General features: G+C 43.3%; 1 protein-coding gene across 2 annotated transcripts in view; it reads right to left on the bottom strand.

Annotated features, from left to right (window-relative positions):
* Positions 1 to 14,934: 14,934 nt before the first annotated feature.
* LOC109893537 (alpha-1,6-mannosylglycoprotein 6-beta-N-acetylglucosaminyltransferase B-like) overlaps positions 14,935 to 17,163 on the bottom strand; it is a 90,647-nt gene continuing 88,418 nt past the window's right edge. The window contains exons 17-18 of one of the 2 annotated variants that reach the window (XM_031827754.1): positions 16,204 to 16,475; positions 14,935 to 15,893 (exon numbers count right to left, since the gene is read on the bottom strand). In XM_031827754.1, the coding sequence (XP_031683614.1) occupies positions 15,695 to 15,893; positions 16,204 to 16,475 (471 nt within the window). In that variant the 3' untranslated portion in view covers positions 14,935 to 15,694. The remainder of the gene's footprint in view (positions 15,894 to 16,203; positions 16,476 to 17,163) is intronic. The other variant, XM_031827755.1, reaches the window with a different exon arrangement.

Raw genomic sequence — 17,163 nt, 5'->3', positions numbered from 1 at the left:
CTTGAAAGGGTTTCATGAGATCATTGTTGGGTAATGAAAGTGTATTTCTGACCGTTCAGTTCAAGACAACCTGGTGTGCTGCCAATGGATCAGTGGTGCTGAGACTTTGAATAAGTCCAAAGCAATAGCAAATACCCACTGGACACAAACGTCAATTCAATGTCTATTCCACGTTGGTTCAACAAAATTGTATTGACATGATGTGGAAACAACATTGATTCAACCAGTGTGTACCCAGTGGGTAGGAGTGTCTTCAGTTTACCTCTCTCCTGTTCTCTCCCTCACTTATTCAGTCTAACTCTCTTCTTCCACTATTCTAAACTCAGCAAAAAAATAAACGTCCTCTCACTGTCAACTGCGTTCATTTTCAGCAAACTTAACATGTGTAAATATTTTTATGAACATAACAAGATTCAACAACTGAGCCATGAACTTAAGAAGTTCCACAGAAATTGAATAATGTGTCCCTGAACAAAGGGGGGGTTCAAATCAAAAGTAACTGTCAGTATCTGGTGTGGCCACCAGCTGCATTAAGTACTGCAGTGCATCTCTTCCTCATGGACTGCACCAAATTTCCAGACATTTCTCAGGGGAATGGCCCTAGCCCTCACCCTCCGATGCAACATGTCCCAGATGTGCTCAATGGGATTGAGATGTGGGCTCTTTGCTGGCCATGGCAGAACACTGACATTCCTGTCTTGCAGGAAATCATGCACCGAATGAGCAGTATGGCTGGTGGCATTGTCATGCTGGAGGGTCATGATGAGGGAGGAGGGAGGAGGATGTCTTCCCAGTAACGCACAGCGTTGAGATTGCCTGCAATGACAACAAGCTCAGTCTGATGATTCTGTGACCCAGACCATGACGGACCCTCCACCTCCAAATCGATCCCGCTCCAGAGTACAGGCCTCGGTGTAATGCTCATTCCTTCGACGATAAACGCGAATCCGACCATCACCCCTGGTGAGACAAAACCGTGAATCGTCAGCGAAGAGCACTTTTTGCAAGTCCTGTCTGGTACAGCAACGGTGGGTTTGTGCCCATAGGCGACATTGTTGCCGGTGATGTCTGGTGAGGACCTGCCTTACACCAAGCCTACAAGCCCTCAGTCCAGCCTCTCTCAGCCTATTGCGGACAGTCTGAGCACTGATGGAGGAATTGTCCTGGTGTAACTCGGGCAGTTGTGGTTGCCATCCTGTACCTGTCCCGCAGGTGTGATGTTGCAGGTGTTGTTACACGTGGTCTGCCACTGCGAGGACAATCAGCTGTCCATCCTGTCTCCCTGTAGCGCTGTCTTAGGCGTCTCACAGTACGGACATTGCAATTTATTGCCTTGGCCACATCTGCAGTCCTCATGCCTCCTTGCAGCATGCCTAAGGCACGTTCACGTAGATGAGCAGGGAACCCGGGCATCTTTCTTTTGCTGTTTTTCAGAGTCAGTAGAAAGGCCTCTTTAGTGTCCTAAGTTTTCATAACTGTGACCTTAATTGCCTACCGTCTGTAAGCTGTTAGTGTCTTAACGACCGATCCACAGGTGCATGTTCATTAATTGTTTATGGTTCATTGAACAAGCATGGGAAACAGTGTTTAAACCCCTTACAATGAAGATCTGTAAAGTTAATTGGATTTTTGCTAATTATCTTTGAAAGACAGGGTCCTGAAAAAGGGACGCTTCTTTTTTTGCTGAGTTTATTTTCCACATCTAGCCTACTATTTTACCCTTTTAATCTCTCACTCTTGATTTCTGTCCTGTTTATATGCCATAGCATAGCATGTACCATAGTATATGTCAGTGACCAGGCTGAGTGACATCAACCATAGATGACAACAGAAGCGGAGTGAAAGGGCATTTTGAGTGAGTGGGCTGATATTTGAGGGCATTTTCCTGTAGAGCCTATTTCCTCAGATCTGTGGAAGACTTTGCTGCCTCTCTGACTTTGGAAAATATGAATGTGTAAATATAATACATATAGCCCAGAGAGAGGTATCCAAAATGAGAATGATTGGTGAATATCCCCTTCCAGATTAGTTTTAGCCCATCATTTCAGGCCAAATGAACTTGAACAGTAGTTGTGATTTGAAAATCTCTGCACTCGCTACCGAGTCAATCGCCTTGGATATGACCCTGAGCAGGGAAGCAATTAAGTCAGCCAGGATGGAGACTGCATTAGCCAATGTGATTACCACCTTACATATGAAAATAACCCCCATCCGTAGAGGTGAACTGCCCGAGTGTCCGGCGGGGTGACTGACAGATTGCTAATGAGGTGAAGAGGCAGAGACACGGTCGGGTCCAAACCCAACCTTCCTCTTTTCAGATGCCTCTGGGCAGACTCAGCACCAGTGGCCCAGATCTGGATGATACTACCCAGCTCGCACATTTGGTTCCTTGGGAGTTGTGGGAAAGTATGTTTTTTGGTTTCCTGTTGGTTCTGGGAACAAAGCCATATGTTTCTGACCAGTAAAACGGAACGTTTTTTTTATACATTCTGAGAACGGAAGTGATCATTTCGGCTGTTCTGGGAACATTTATTTGTAGGTTGCTGGGAGGTTCTGAGCATGTTTTACTCCGGTTTCTTGAAAGAAAATTCTGGGAGGTTTATTAACGCTTTGAAATTATAGATTATTTGGAGGTTTATGAATAACTTTCAATAACACAACTAGCTTATTTCCTCAGGCATTAATAATGCAAACATTTATTTTTTGTGACATGGCATCAGTGAAATTCAAACCTATAGTCATCTGTCCTCTATCCATGGAATTAGTCCACTGCACCACCAGGATGGATCTAGAATGCCATTTCTTTGTTGCATACAAAGCTGTTCCTCTTAGTCATTAAACCAGACCCCATTTCAAAGGGAAAAAAGCATTCATTAAGATCAGGTGTGGCCAATTAGTGGGCGAGGCCAACCAACCTGAACACACTTAACAAAATAGAGGATAGAGAGATTTTTGTTGATGCTGAGAATGTTATTTACAAATATATACATTCCAATCTTAGAACGTTCTCTGAACGTTACAAAAATGTTCTTGTGGTTTTAATGGAAAGTTTTCTTAACATTCTTGGAACAATTTGAGAACATGACTTAAAGTAGAACCATGAAGCAACCAGTAGGAAACGTTACAATGTCATGAAATTTCGTTGTTCCTTAACGTTCTCTAAACTATTTGAAAACATTCCCAATGTCAAACCAGTTGGAGAACGTTTCCATGTTTGAACCTTTAGGAAACGTTCTGTTAAACCTTCTTGGCGCACCCATCCCGTAAGCGGGATCATTTTCGTCAACATCCGCTGAATTGCAGAGCACCAAATTCAAATTAAATTACTAGAAATATTTAATTTTCATGAAATCACAAGTGCAATATAGCAAAACACAGCTTAGTTTGTTGTTAATCCACCTGGCGTCTCAGATTTAAAAAAAGATTTACAGCGAAAGCAAACCAAGCGTTTATGTGAGGACATCTCTCTCAGCAGACAAAACATTACAAACAGCTAGCAGCCAAGTAGATTGGTCACGAAAGTCAGAAAAGCAATAAAATGAATCGCTTACCTTTGATGATCTTTGATGTTTGCACTCAAGAGACTCCCAGTTACACAATAAATGTTCCTTTTGTTTGATAAAGATTATTTTTATATCCAAAAACCTCCATTTGGTTGGCGCGTTATGTTTAGTAATCCACAGGCTCGTGTAGGTCACGACGGGCAGATGAAGAATTCCAAATAGTATCCAGAAAGTTCAAAGAAACATGTCAAACGTTTTTTATAATCAATCCTCAGGTTGTTTTTACAATAAATAATCGATAATATTTCAACCGGACCGTAGCTTTTTCAATAGGAGAGAGAGAGAAAATGTCTGCTCCAAACTGTTGGCGCATGCAAAACTCTGCTGGTGCCCAGCCATCCACTGACGCGATGTGATCGTTCTCGCTCATTTTTTAGAATAAAAGGCTGAAACTATGTCTACAGACTGTTTACACCATGTGGAAGCCATAGGGAAAGGAGTCTGGTTGATATCCCTTTAAATGAAGGGAAGGCATGCAATGGAACAGGGAGTTTTCCAAATAAGAGGCACTTCCTTGTTGTATTTTCCTCAGGTTTTCACCTGCAATATCAGTTCTGTTATACTCACAGACAATATTTTGACAGTTTTGGAAACTTTAGAGTGTTTTCTATACTAACCTGACAATTATATGCATATTCTATTTCTGGGCCTGAGAAATAGGCAGTTTCATTTGGGTACGTTTTTCATCCAATCATCAAAATACTGCCCCCTACACTCAACAGGTTACAGTAATGAAATACCCAAAAAATTACATATTTTTGTCAAGTTCCTTAAATGTGCTGAGAATGTTCCAAAGCCAAGCAACTATCCAGCACCATTCCCAGAAAGTTGTGGGAAGGTTGTATGCAAAATAACCATAGGACAAGCATGCTCTCACCAAGCTCTAAGAAACATATGGTTCTCAGAACGTTATATGCTAGCTGGGTATAGTCTAGAGCTGGTTCCCCCCTGTTTAGACTGCTCTCTCTCTACCTACCTGCCTGCCATGTGTCTTGCCTCTGGCAAGTACAGACGTAGACAGGGATTGTGTCTGCATGATCTGGGTCCTGCATTTTTATACATGCTATAAATGTTTTTGTGAGAATCACATTACTGTATATGTTATGTACATATGTGGGTGTGCATGAATATGCAATATCCTAATTTGCATTTGGGGTATTTTTCTACACACAGACTTTTAATGAGCTCTGCCCCCCAAAAATACCAAATTTGGTTCAATCATATATATATTTCACTAGTTTGGACATCAAAGTACAGCACAGTAGAGCTTAGTACAGGACAGCGCAGCACAAAACAGAGTAGAGTTTAGTTTAGTACATTATAATGTACTCAACTCTAGTGTTCTCTACTGTGTACTGTACTGAACTCTACTCGATTCTATTATACTCTACTGTGCTGACCTCTAGTGTACTGAACTGTAAGCTACTTTTCTTTACTCTGCTGTACTGTACTGAACTCTACTGAACTCTACTCTACTGTATTGTCCAATTGAAAAATGAAAACAAATCCAGAAAATCCCCAAAAATCCAGAAAATCACATTGTAGGAATTTTTATGAATTTATTTGCTAATTATTATTTGGTCAATAGCAAAAGTTTATCTCAATACTTTGTTAAATACCCTTTGTTGGCAATGACAGAGGTCAAACATTTTCTGTAAGTCTTCACAAGGTTTTCACACACTGTTGCTGGTATTTTGGCCCATTCCTCCATGCAGATCTCCTCTAGAGCAGTGATGTTTTGGGGCTGTTGCTGGGCAACACGGACATTCAACTCCCTCCAAAGATTTTCTATGGGGTTGAGATCTGGAGACTGGCTAGGCCACTCCAGGACCTAGGTCACTTCTTACGAAGCCACTCCTTCGTTGCCCGGGCGGTGTGTTTGGGATCATTGTCATGCTGAAAGACCCAGCCACGTTTCATCTTCAATGCCCTTGCTGATGGAAGGAGGTTTTCATTCAAAATCTCACGATACATGGCCCCATTCATTCTTTCCTTTACACGGATCAGTCGTCCTGGTCCTTTTGCAGAAAAACAGCCCCAAAGCATGATGTTTCCACCCCATGCTTCCCAGTAGTTATGGTTTTCTTTGGATGCAACTCAGCATTCTTTGTCCTCCAAACATGACGAGTTGAGTTTTTACCAAAAAGTTATTTTAGTTTCATCTGACCATATGACATTCTCCCAATCTTCTTCTGGATCATCCAAATGCTCTCTAGCAAACTTCAGACGGGCCTGGACATGTACTGGCTTAAGCAGGGGGACACGTCTGGCACTGCAGGATTTGAGTCCCTGGCGGCGTAGTGTGTTACTGATGGTAGGCTTTGTTACTTTGGTCCTAGCTCTCTGCAGGTCATTCACTAGGTCCCCCCGTGTGGTTCTGGGATTTTTGCTCACCGTTCTTGTGATCATTTTGACCCCACGGGGTGAGATCTTGCGTGGAGCCCTAGATCGAGGGAGATTATCAGTGGTCTTGTATGTCTTCCATTTCCTAATAATTGCTCCCACAGTTGATTTCTTCAAACCAAGCTGCTTACCTATTGCAGATTCAGTCTTCCCAGCCTGGTGCAGGTCTACAATTTTGTTTCTGGTGTCCTTTGACAGCTCTTTGGTCTTGGCCATAGTGGAGTTTGGAGTGTGACTGTTTGAGGTTGTGGACAGGTGTCTTTTATACTGATAACAAGTTCAAACAGGTGCCATTAATACAGGTAATGAGTGGAGGACAGAGGAGCCTCTTAAAGAAGCTCTGTGAGAGCCAGAAATCTTGCTTGTTTGTAGGTGACCAAATACTTATTTTCCACCATAATTTGTAAAAAATTCATTAAAAATCCTACAATGTGATTTTCTGGATTTTTTCATAGTTGAAATGTACCTATGATGAAAATTACAGGCCTCTCTCATCTTTTTAAGTGGGAGAACTTGCACAATTGGTGGCTGACTAAATGCTTTTTTGCCCCACTGTATATAAAATAAATCTCCTTATTTTTCCAGGTAAGTTGACTGAGAACACATTCTCATTTACAGCAAAGACCTGTGGAATAGTTACAGGGGAGGGGGGGTGAGTGAGTTAGCCAATTGGAAGCTGAGGATGATTAGGTGGCTATGAGGGCCAGGACACCGGGGTTAACACCCCTACTCTTCGATAAGTGCCATGTGATCTTTAGTGATCACAGAGAGCCAGGACACCCGTTTAACGTCCCATCTGAAAGACTGAACCCTACACAGGGCAATATCCCCAATCACTGCCCTGGAGGATTGGGATATTTTTGGGGGGACCATAGGAAAGAGGGCTGCCTACTGGCCCTCCAACACCACTTCCAGCAGCATCTGGTCTCGCAATTAGGAACCGACCAGGACCAACCATGCTTAGCTTCAGAGGCAAGCCAGCATTGGGATGCAGGGTGGTGTGCTGCTGGCATATGAACTTCACATGTTGGGTCTTTTTACATGGAAATGACCAGCAAGCAAACCACAGCTCATTAAATAACACTAAGAAAAACAGGCCAATTTCCCTCCCCCAATGCACGCTATACTCAGAGAGAGCCAGACCAGTCACCCTCCATTAAGAAAAGGAACCAATTTCATTGTAGATGCTTTGCCAATTAAGGTATGTGAGAGAACACATACAGACACGTGAGTCAGATTCATTTGAGAGAGCAGGTGAGGAAGCCATTAGGGGTGTGTGTTGCATTAATCAAAAGGGAAGGCTGCTGGTATGGGACATGAGGAAGCAGCTTTAACCCCACTGTCACGCAAAGAAAAGCACCACAGAAACCAGAGCGAGGAGAAGAGAGTGGGAGGCCTGGCCAGCAGTTTAGATAAAGGTGATTAATCCTAGCCTGTGACTCTCTGTGGGGAAGTTGGCCTCCCTCGCTTTGAATCATGCAGTTTCATGGCCACTGTATGGGCTAATTCACTGATGGAGAAAACACATTCAACTGGTTGACCGGCGGGCTGTCCACTCTACTTTATACTGAGCTTACATATTGTTCCTTACCTACAGTGCAGCCAGTACACCATGTTCTGTATCTCTTTTCATTTCTTTTATATTTCATACTGAAAGCCTTGGATTAAGGGTTCTGATTATTACTGATTACTATTACCATTATGTATTATCCTGTTACTAGTCACTTTCTACCTCTGTTCACATGTACATAACACTCTCAATTGCCCCAGTACCCCTGCACATTGTAATAATGGTACTGGCACTGACCTGGATATAACTTCCATTCTCCAGTTTTTTTTTCTTCTCTTATTTCTTGTGTGTTTTCCTCATCTATATTATTACTGCATTGTTGGAAAGATGCTGCAAGTAAGCATTTCACTGTGCTGTTATACACCTGCTGTATTCTGTGCATGTGACAATACAACTTTGAAACTGAAGGCTAGAACTATTGTATTTTAAGGACGGGACACGGACGCATACAAGAAGTCCTGCTACAACCTCCGTCAAGCCATCAAACGTCTGAGCCTCTGAGTTGACCTTTATATTTTCTTCTTATGCACACTCACATTCCAACACGCATACAAACTCACTCTATCCTTTGCTCTCACACACATAATATGCACATACATTTACACTGACTTTACACATGCCCACTCACATACAATCATCATATACGCTGCAACTACTCTGTTTTATCACATATCATGATGCCTAGTCACCTAATGGAGCTAGGTGACAACTGTAAGCTCACAGAACGGGACAGCCAAGTGCTGAAGCAAGTAGTGAGTAAAAACTGTTTGTCCTCGGTTGCAACACTCACTACCGAGTTCCAAACTGCCTCTGGATTCAACATCAGCAAAATAACTGTTCGTTGGAAACTTCCTCCAATGGGTTTCCATGGCCGTGCAGGCGCACACATGCCTGAGATCACCATGCGCAATGCCAAGCGTCGGCTGGAGTGGTGTAAAGCTTGCTGCCATTGAACTCTGGAGCAGTGGAAACGTATTCTCTGGAGTGATGAATCAGGTGTGACGAGGGTGGCATGTGTGTTTTTGTCCTGTCTAGGGTTTTTTGTATATCTATGGAGTTTTGGTATTGTCTAGGTAAATGTAGGTCTATGGTGGCCTGAACTGGTTCCCAATCAGAGACAGCTGTTTATCGTTGTCTCTGATTGGGGATCCTATTCCTCCAATGGGTTTCCATGGCCGAGCAGCCGCACACAAGCCTGAGATCACCATGCGCAATGCCAAGCGTCGGCTGGAGTGGTGTAAAGCTTGCCGTTATTGAACTCTGGAGCAGTGGAAACGTATTCTCTGGAGTGATGAATCAGGTGTGACGAGGGTGGTATGTGTGTTTTTGTCCTGTCTAGGGTTTTTTGTATATCTATGGAGTTTTGGTATTGTCTAGGTAAATGTAGGTTTATGGTGGCCTGAATTGGTTCCCAATCAGAGACTGTTTATCGTTGTCTCTGATTGGGGATCCTATTTATGTTGCCATTTTCCATGTTGGTTTTGTGGGTTATTGTCTATGTATAGTTTCCTGTGTCAGCACTAGTGTTTATAGCTTCAATGTCCTTTTGTTAGTTTGTTTAAGTGTTCTTCCTTTAATGAAGAGGAATGTATTTGTATCACGCTACGCCTTGGTCTCCTCGTTACAACGAATGTGACATGTGGCAAGGCTTGCAGACTATTACAGTTTACAAAGGAAGACCCAACCGTGAGTTGCCCAATGATGCCTCCTTCCCAGACGAGCTAAATGCCTTATGGCTTGTGTTGTTTACCTCAAAGCGAGCATAGGTGTGAGGGTTCCCACTGTTCCCGGGCGACTATGCCATCTAGCTCTCTATGGCTCAAGGGGGGTAAGACATTTAGAAGGGTTAACATTTGCAAGACCAGGGACCAGACGCAATACCAGGGCATGTGCTCAGAGCATCCACGCCCCACGCCCATCGGGGCTGTAGTGGAAGTTCCTTGGTGTACACATATCTTAGTGAATATGGTCCATACACACCCACACAGTCGTGAAGAGGGCACAAGAGCACCTTTTCTCCCTCCAGAGGCTGAAAAGGTTTGTCATTGGCCACCAGATCCCCAAGAGGACTTACAGCTGCACCACCGCAAGGCTCTATAGAGAGTGGAGCGGACGGCCCAGTTCATCACTGGGGCCGAGCTCCCTGCCATCCAGGACCTTTATACCAGGCAGTGTCTGAGGAAGGACCAGAAAATTGCAAAAGACTTCAGCCACCCAAGCCATGGACTGTTCTCTCTGCTACCATCTGGCATGCAAGTGGTACCATAGCATGTTCCGAGACAGCTTCTGCCTCCAAGCAATAAGACTGCTGAACAGCCAAACAATGGCTATCCGGACTATCTGCACGGATTCTATGCGCACACTCACACTGACACACATGACGCACACATATTGACGCCACACACATAACACACACATACTGATGCCACACACACGATCACACATCATATACACTGCTGCTACTTTTTACTCTTATTATTATCTATCCTGATGCCCAGTTACTTTACCCCTGCCTACATGTCCAAATCTACCTTAACTACCATGTATGCCTGCACATTTAAATGTTATTGGTACTCCTTGTACAGTGCATTTGGAAAGTATTCAGACTCCTTGACTTTTTCCACATTTAGTTACGTTACAGCCATATTTTAAAAAAGTCCTCATCAAGATACACACAATACCCTATAATGACAAGCAAAAACAGTTTTTTTAGACATTTGTGCAAATGTATTAAAAATAAAAACAGAAATAACTTTAACTTATTTGCTATGAGAATTGAAATTGAACTCAGGTGCATCCTGTTTCCATTGGTCATCCTTGAGTCCACCTGTGGTAAATTAAGTTGATTGGACATGATTTGGAAAGGCACACACCTGTCTATATAAGGTCTGTTGAAAGTGCATGTCAGAGCAAAAAACAAGCAATGAAGTCGAGGGAATCGTCCATCGAGCTCCGAGACAGGATTGTGTCGAGGCACAGATCTGGGGAAGGGTACCAAAACATTTCTGCAGCATTGAAGGTCCCCAACAACACAGTGGCCTCCATCATTCTTAAATTGAAGAAGTTTAGAACCACCGACACTCTTCCTAGAGCTGGCCACCCAGCCAAACTGAGCAATCGGGGAGAAGGGCCTTGGTCAGGGAGGTGACCAAGAATCTGGTGGTCACTCTGACAGAGCTCCAGAGTTCCTCTGTGGAGATGGGAGAATCTTCCAGAGGGACAACCATTTCTGCAACACTCCACCAATTAAGACTTTCTGGTAGAGTGGCCAGATGGAAGGCACCTAACAACTCTCAGACCATGAGAAACCACATTCTTTGGTCTTATGAAACCAACATTGAACTATTTGGCCTGAATGCCAAGCGTCACGTCTGGAGGAAACCTGGCACCATCCCTACGATAAAGCATACCACCATGCTTTATCGTAGTAGAATGGTAGAATCATGCTTTGGGGATGTTTTTCAGCGGCAGGACTGGGAGACTAGTCAGGATCGAGGGAATGATGAATGGAGCAAAGTACAGACAGATCCTTGATGAAAATCTGCTCCAGAGCACTCCGCCCAAGTCTGAGGTCCTAAGGTTCACCTTCCGACAGGACAACAACCCTAAGCACACAGCCAAGACAACGCAGGTCATTGTTGTAAGAATCGGACCAAAATGCAGTGTGGTTTGGGTTCATCATCATCATTTAACGTGAACCTGCAAAAAACAATAAAGAAGAAAGAAACGAACGTGAAGCTATGTAGTGCTAACCAGCAACTATACACAAAACAAGATCCCACAACCAACAGGTGGGAAAAGGCTGCCTAAGTATGATACCCAATCAGAGACAATGAAAGACAGCTGCATCTGACTGGGAACCATACCAGGCCAACCTAGAAATAAAGAAACTAGAATGCCCACCCTAGTCACACCCCGACCTAACCGAAAATAGAGAATAAAGGATCTCTAAGGTCAGGGCGTGACAGCAGGAGTGGCTTCGGGACAGCTCTCTGAACTCTGAATGTCTTTGAGTGGCACAGCCAGGGCCCGGACTTGAACCCGATCTAACATCTCCGGAGAAACCTGAAAATAGCTGTGCAGCGACACTCCCCATCCAACCTGACAGAGCTTGAGAGGATCTGCAGAGAAGAACGTGAGAAACTCCCCAAATACAGGTGTGCCAAGCTTGTAGCGTCATACCCATGAAGACTTGAGACTATAATCGCTGCCAAAGTTGCTTCAACAAAGTACTGAGTAAAGGGTCTGTATTTATGTAAATGTGATATTTCAGTTTCTCGCATTATAAATTTGCAAACAATTCTAAAAACCTGTTTTGCTTTGTCATTTTGAGGTATTGTGTTTAGATTGACAAGGGGAAAAAACTATTTCATCCATTTTAGAACAAGGCTGAACATTTTTTAAAAGTCAAGGGGTCTGAATACTTTCTGAATGCACTGTACAGTGGTAAGAAAAAGTATGTGAACCCTTTGGAATTACCTGAATTTCTGCATAAATTGGTCAGCAAATTTGATCTGATCTTCATCTAGGTCACAACAATAGACAAAATATAGTGTGCTTAAACTAATACCACACATTTTATTGTATTTTTCTTCACTATACTGAATACATAATTTAAACATCCAGTGTAGGTTGGAAAAAGTATGTGAACCCCTAGGCTAATGACTTCTCCAAAAGCTAATTGGTGTCAGCCAACATGGAGTCCAATCAATGAGATGAGATTGGAGATATTGGTTAGTTTACCTGTTGTATTCAGCGCATATGACAAATACAATTTGTTTTGATAAGACCTGTACAGTAAGCTGAAGGAGGGAGTTAGGTGAGCCAGAACTACTGCATGGCATTTAAATGACCCTTTCTACGTTTGGTTCTTGACCATGACAGTTGAACACTCTCCAGAAAACAACACACTTATAAATTCAAAGACAGCCTCTTGAGAGTGAAGACGCTCCAACCTGTGCCGTTGGCGCTCTACAGTCTAATCCTCTTATCTCCTGACCAGCAGAGATGCACTGTAGCTTATGAGATAATAATACATAGACCTCTCTGCTTCTTCAGTCCACTTTCACCTCACAAAGTCCCAGTTAAACCGCTGCTTAACACATGGTGGAGTTACACCAGCTGGGGAATGTGACCTGGCTATTACCTGCAGCATTAGAGAAACACATATTGTCTGTAATATAGTTATGTCATTGGCAAAGGTAGTGTGAGGGAATGGGGTTTTTCTTTAGTGACTACATAGTCAGGACCTCAGATGAACATTTCAATCAATAGGACGGTTGGGCGAAGGGAGAGCCTCCCCACTGGGCACAGACGTCAGTCAGTCTAGTTTGGATTTACATTTGGTTAAACTAACACCAATTCAACGTGAACTCAACAAAAAATATCACCATGTCATTGAATTTAGGTTCAAAGTTAGGAACAGGAAAAGCTCATCGGCTCCCTCGCCCCGTTCCCATCTCTATCCTCTCCTCCTCGCCATCCACCATCCTCCATCCTTCAGTTCTCACTCCTGTCTGTGCTTTTTCAAGCTAAAGTTCAACTTGAGTTCACAGACAGGAAAATGATGATTAGAATGGGCTTAAATGTGTTTCTCCATTAAACTCAGGTGACAATGGAGTATAAGCACCTTCATTAAGCTGGCAAATTCCAATCATCGTCTCTCAACATATCTCATTAAAACCTCTCTTATCTTGGCTAAGAGTGTTCAGCATTTCTGGAGCAGGTATGATGAGTGTCTTTCACATCACCTCAGCCATTTTGTTCATGTCAGGCTAGCGTGGTAGAAAAAGTTGGCGGATTAATTCTGGCACTATAAAATGTCATTAAATCCCATATCACCTAAATCATGTAACAAAAACATACCGTACAATATGCCGCACCAAGTCAACAAAGCAGTGTACTGTAGTTGTGATTCCAGTCAGTAGTAGATATATCTACTGGACAAAACATTCAAGGAAGAAAGACCCAATTGGAAAAAGTTTCTCATTGCAGATTGAAATGCACTTCAGAATGCATATATTTCACCATTCAATTAAAAAATGTACACTGTTGGACAGAATGAGCCATTTTCCTTTTTAATATCTGGACGGACTGCCACAAAACACTTGTGCAGACATGACGTTGGCGATAAAAGTTTGATATAGCTCTCAGGACTATGCATGGCCTGGTTCCCAACTCTGTATGGTAGACACCTGTTTGAAGTTCGAGCTTGCAGGTTTGCCTGTAGACATCTTCCTCCTCTCTTTTCAGGCCTGAAGGTAGGTTCATCTTTCTCATTTCTACCGTCTCTATTTTCCCCCTGCAGAGTTTGCGAGGCTCTCTGTTACCTCCAGAGAGGAGTGATACACAACCTGGTAATGGCATCTTAATCAGAACAACCACAGGAGGGAGAAGACCATTGGAGGACAAACAGGAGTTTGGAACGAAAACTTTGTTTGGTCATCAGAGCAGATTGTCTGATGTGTCAGTTAATGTCATTCTCTGAAATGATAGAATCAGTCATGTGTTTTATGAAAGAGTGATCTACTTGTCTATACCAGTGGAAGAATCGTAAAATTCACATCAGATGTTGTAGAAATGTCTCCGTCAGTTTCCTCACTAAATCCATATTGGTGCCTCTATATCAAAATCTATGTAAATGAATACGAGTACATTATTGGTAGCCTCAACAAGTGAATGATGACGGTCATTTTACACCCAGGTCAGGGAATGGGAAATGTTGATGAGGGCTATCAACCCTGTTGGTTGCAAAGGGATAATTGAATGATTGTCTACAGTATATGGGCTTTCTCAACATCTACCTCCAGCTCAATCTCCCTCAGGCAGACTGGGGCATGGACCGGCTCCCCTGCAAACTCACTTTACTGGGTCTCATCATGGTATTGGGGTATGTCAACTGTGGAGTATAAGTTTGTGTTTGACGGTTACTTCAGTAAATCACTGGTGTCTACAAGACTGAAAATCCTGAAGTCAGACAGACAAAAATAGCAAAGAACTGTAGAGCTGCTGGTTGTGGTGAGATGAGTGAGAGGTGGGATCTATTGCACCTAGAGCCATGGATAAGCCAACACTACTCTCCGTCCCAACAGAACTCACTAAGATCTGCACCATCTAAATGCAGCCTTCCACCCACTGGCAACCTTCTCACAAATTGTCTGTGGGTATTTAGGCACAACTCCATGAACTGAGTCCAAGCCAACAGTGCCTGCAGAGAAATCACTAACTCTGAAAGAAGTCATTAGAACATTCTTTTCCATTTGGCTTTGTGAAATTGACCAAAAAAGATGGATGACAGCTTTACACTCAATTGCTTTTCTAAATCTATAGACTCATTCATGTCTCAAGACGTAACCTGGCTCTGTTTTAGAGTTGTACCAGAGAAGAGTTGTACCAGAATGTTTCAATTGTCTTTTTTATTAATCAACACGTATGTACAAATATACTAATGTATGAGACATGGAAAATATTACATCTAGTAGTGCATCTACTGTACAAATATCCCAACTGCATTATGATCAAAGTATTTCACAGAACATTACATTCCATACAGTATCTTCATGTCACTTGAAGCAATGCAGATATTAGCAACTATAGCATTGTAGTACAATTATCAGGGATATCTTTTAGAATCCCCTCATTTCTGTGTTCCTCATAACTCCACCCCCTAACATTCCTGTTGTTGGACCCAATGTAGTCCTTAAAGACTATTGTAAAACGTTCACCTTATAGCAGCGTCATCACTTTATCAGGGAACAGTACAATCATGCATTTCCCTGAGATGCATTATGTCAGCCACACGTCTTGTTTGGCAGCAATTTTGTGGGTTTGGCGACCGGGTATTCTAGTAATTTCAGAATTGCCAATGCACTGAGCCTCCGGTCAGAGCAGCAGATAGGGAGTCTCATTGTAACATTATCCAGCTGTCCAGTTCCGTGAAGCATTCCCCCCTGTGCTATAATGATACCAGCAGTGATCTTTTGTACAGCTGCTCCTCTACCCCATGGCGACCGACCCTACTGGTTCCTCTGTGTCACCCACAGTGACCTCCAGCAGGGCCATCCTCCTCAGTGTCCCTCCCACCTATAAAAAGGGCCCCTGGGATGGCCAAGGCTGAGGGAGTGGTGGCAGGTCATCTTCCCCCAGGTGCTGGTCACAGTCATAAGCAGTCCCTGCATAGCGCCACCTGGCCCTTACGGTAGTCCCTGCAGGGACAGAGGCGGTGGTACTTGTTGTTGGCCCCGGCACAGCTGAACAGCAGAGGGTCTTTCTGGAGGCCACACTCACTACTCTCCACTGAGAAGGCTGGGAAGATGTGGTTGAGCTCAGCCTCCACCCCCTCACACTGCACCTCCAGCCTGGGCGGAGACACCAGAGAGAGATTTCTTTATATATCATTATTCATATTAAGTCATGTGATTGACATTATAATCAATGTTTTAAAAAAGGCTTCATAAATGGCTATCAATATTCATTACACCAAAGCACATTGGGTAGTGCATTAGAATGAGGGAGGATATTCCGAAGAATTTAAGATGCTCATATTCATTGTTTGTTTCCTCAGTGATTGTGCTGTATAATATGCTGAATGTTAAATTACAAGATGAATGTTGTGTAACAGATGGTGGTGTGATCACATGGTGGTGGAGGGAGGCAGCAGCATCTCACCCACTGAAGGCCTCTTTGATATTGACGAAGCGGTAGAAGGCGGGCTCACAGATCAGGCCTGCGCTCTGGCACGCATCTATACATGACTGGCCCTCCAGGGAGGCCAGCAGCCTCAGGGCGCTAAGCGGGGGCCAGGAGGGGGGAGTGCTGATGTTGGAGGCCCAGGCCAGAGCACTAGAGTTGGGCAGCAGGACAAAGGGGCTGGGGGGGCTGCCTGGCCAACTGCTGGAGGTATTCGCTGAGGGAAATGGAGCTTCGGGTGCACAGAATTCCTGCAGAGTACAATACAACAGAATAACTACACAATCTGGCTATTGTGTAGTTAGTTAATCTGGCTATTCAGCATTACATTCATCAATCAATTCTACTGTAGCCTACATTCAGCATTGAAGCGGCAGGTAGCCTCGTGGTTAGAGCGTTGAGCCAGTAACCAAAATACCCAAGCCGACAAGGTGAAAAATCTGTCGGTGCCGTTGAGCAAGGCTTAACCCTCATTTGCTCCAGGTGGGCTGTACTAATATGACTGACCCTGTAAAACAACACATTTCACTGCACCTGTCCTGTGTGTAATTCAGCAACTATACATTCATTTATTTGCTATACACATTGCCTTCCAGCCTCCTGGGATAATATGAATATACAGTACCAGTCAAAAGTTTAGACACACCTACTCATTCAAAGGTTTCTTTTATTTGTACTATTTTCTACACAAGTAAAATAATAGTGAAGACATCAAAACCAGGAAATAACACATGGAATCATGCAGTAAACAAATCAAAATATATTTTATATTTGAGATTCTTCAAAGTAGCCACCCTTTGCCTTGACAGCTTTGAAAACTATTGGCATTCTCTCAACCAGCTCATGAGGTAGACACCTGGAATACATTTCAATTAACAGGTGTGTGTTGTTAATTTGTGGAATTTCTTTCCTTCTTAATGCGTTTGAGTCAATCAGTTG

The sequence above is a fragment of the Oncorhynchus kisutch genome, linkage group LG6 (genome assembly GCF_002021735.2).
Source record: "Oncorhynchus kisutch isolate 150728-3 linkage group LG6, Okis_V2, whole genome shotgun sequence".
NCBI lineage: Eukaryota > Metazoa > Chordata > Actinopteri > Salmoniformes > Salmonidae > Oncorhynchus > Oncorhynchus kisutch.
Note: the sequence above shows the minus strand (reverse complement) of the source record. Positions and strands in the feature narration are given on the sequence as shown.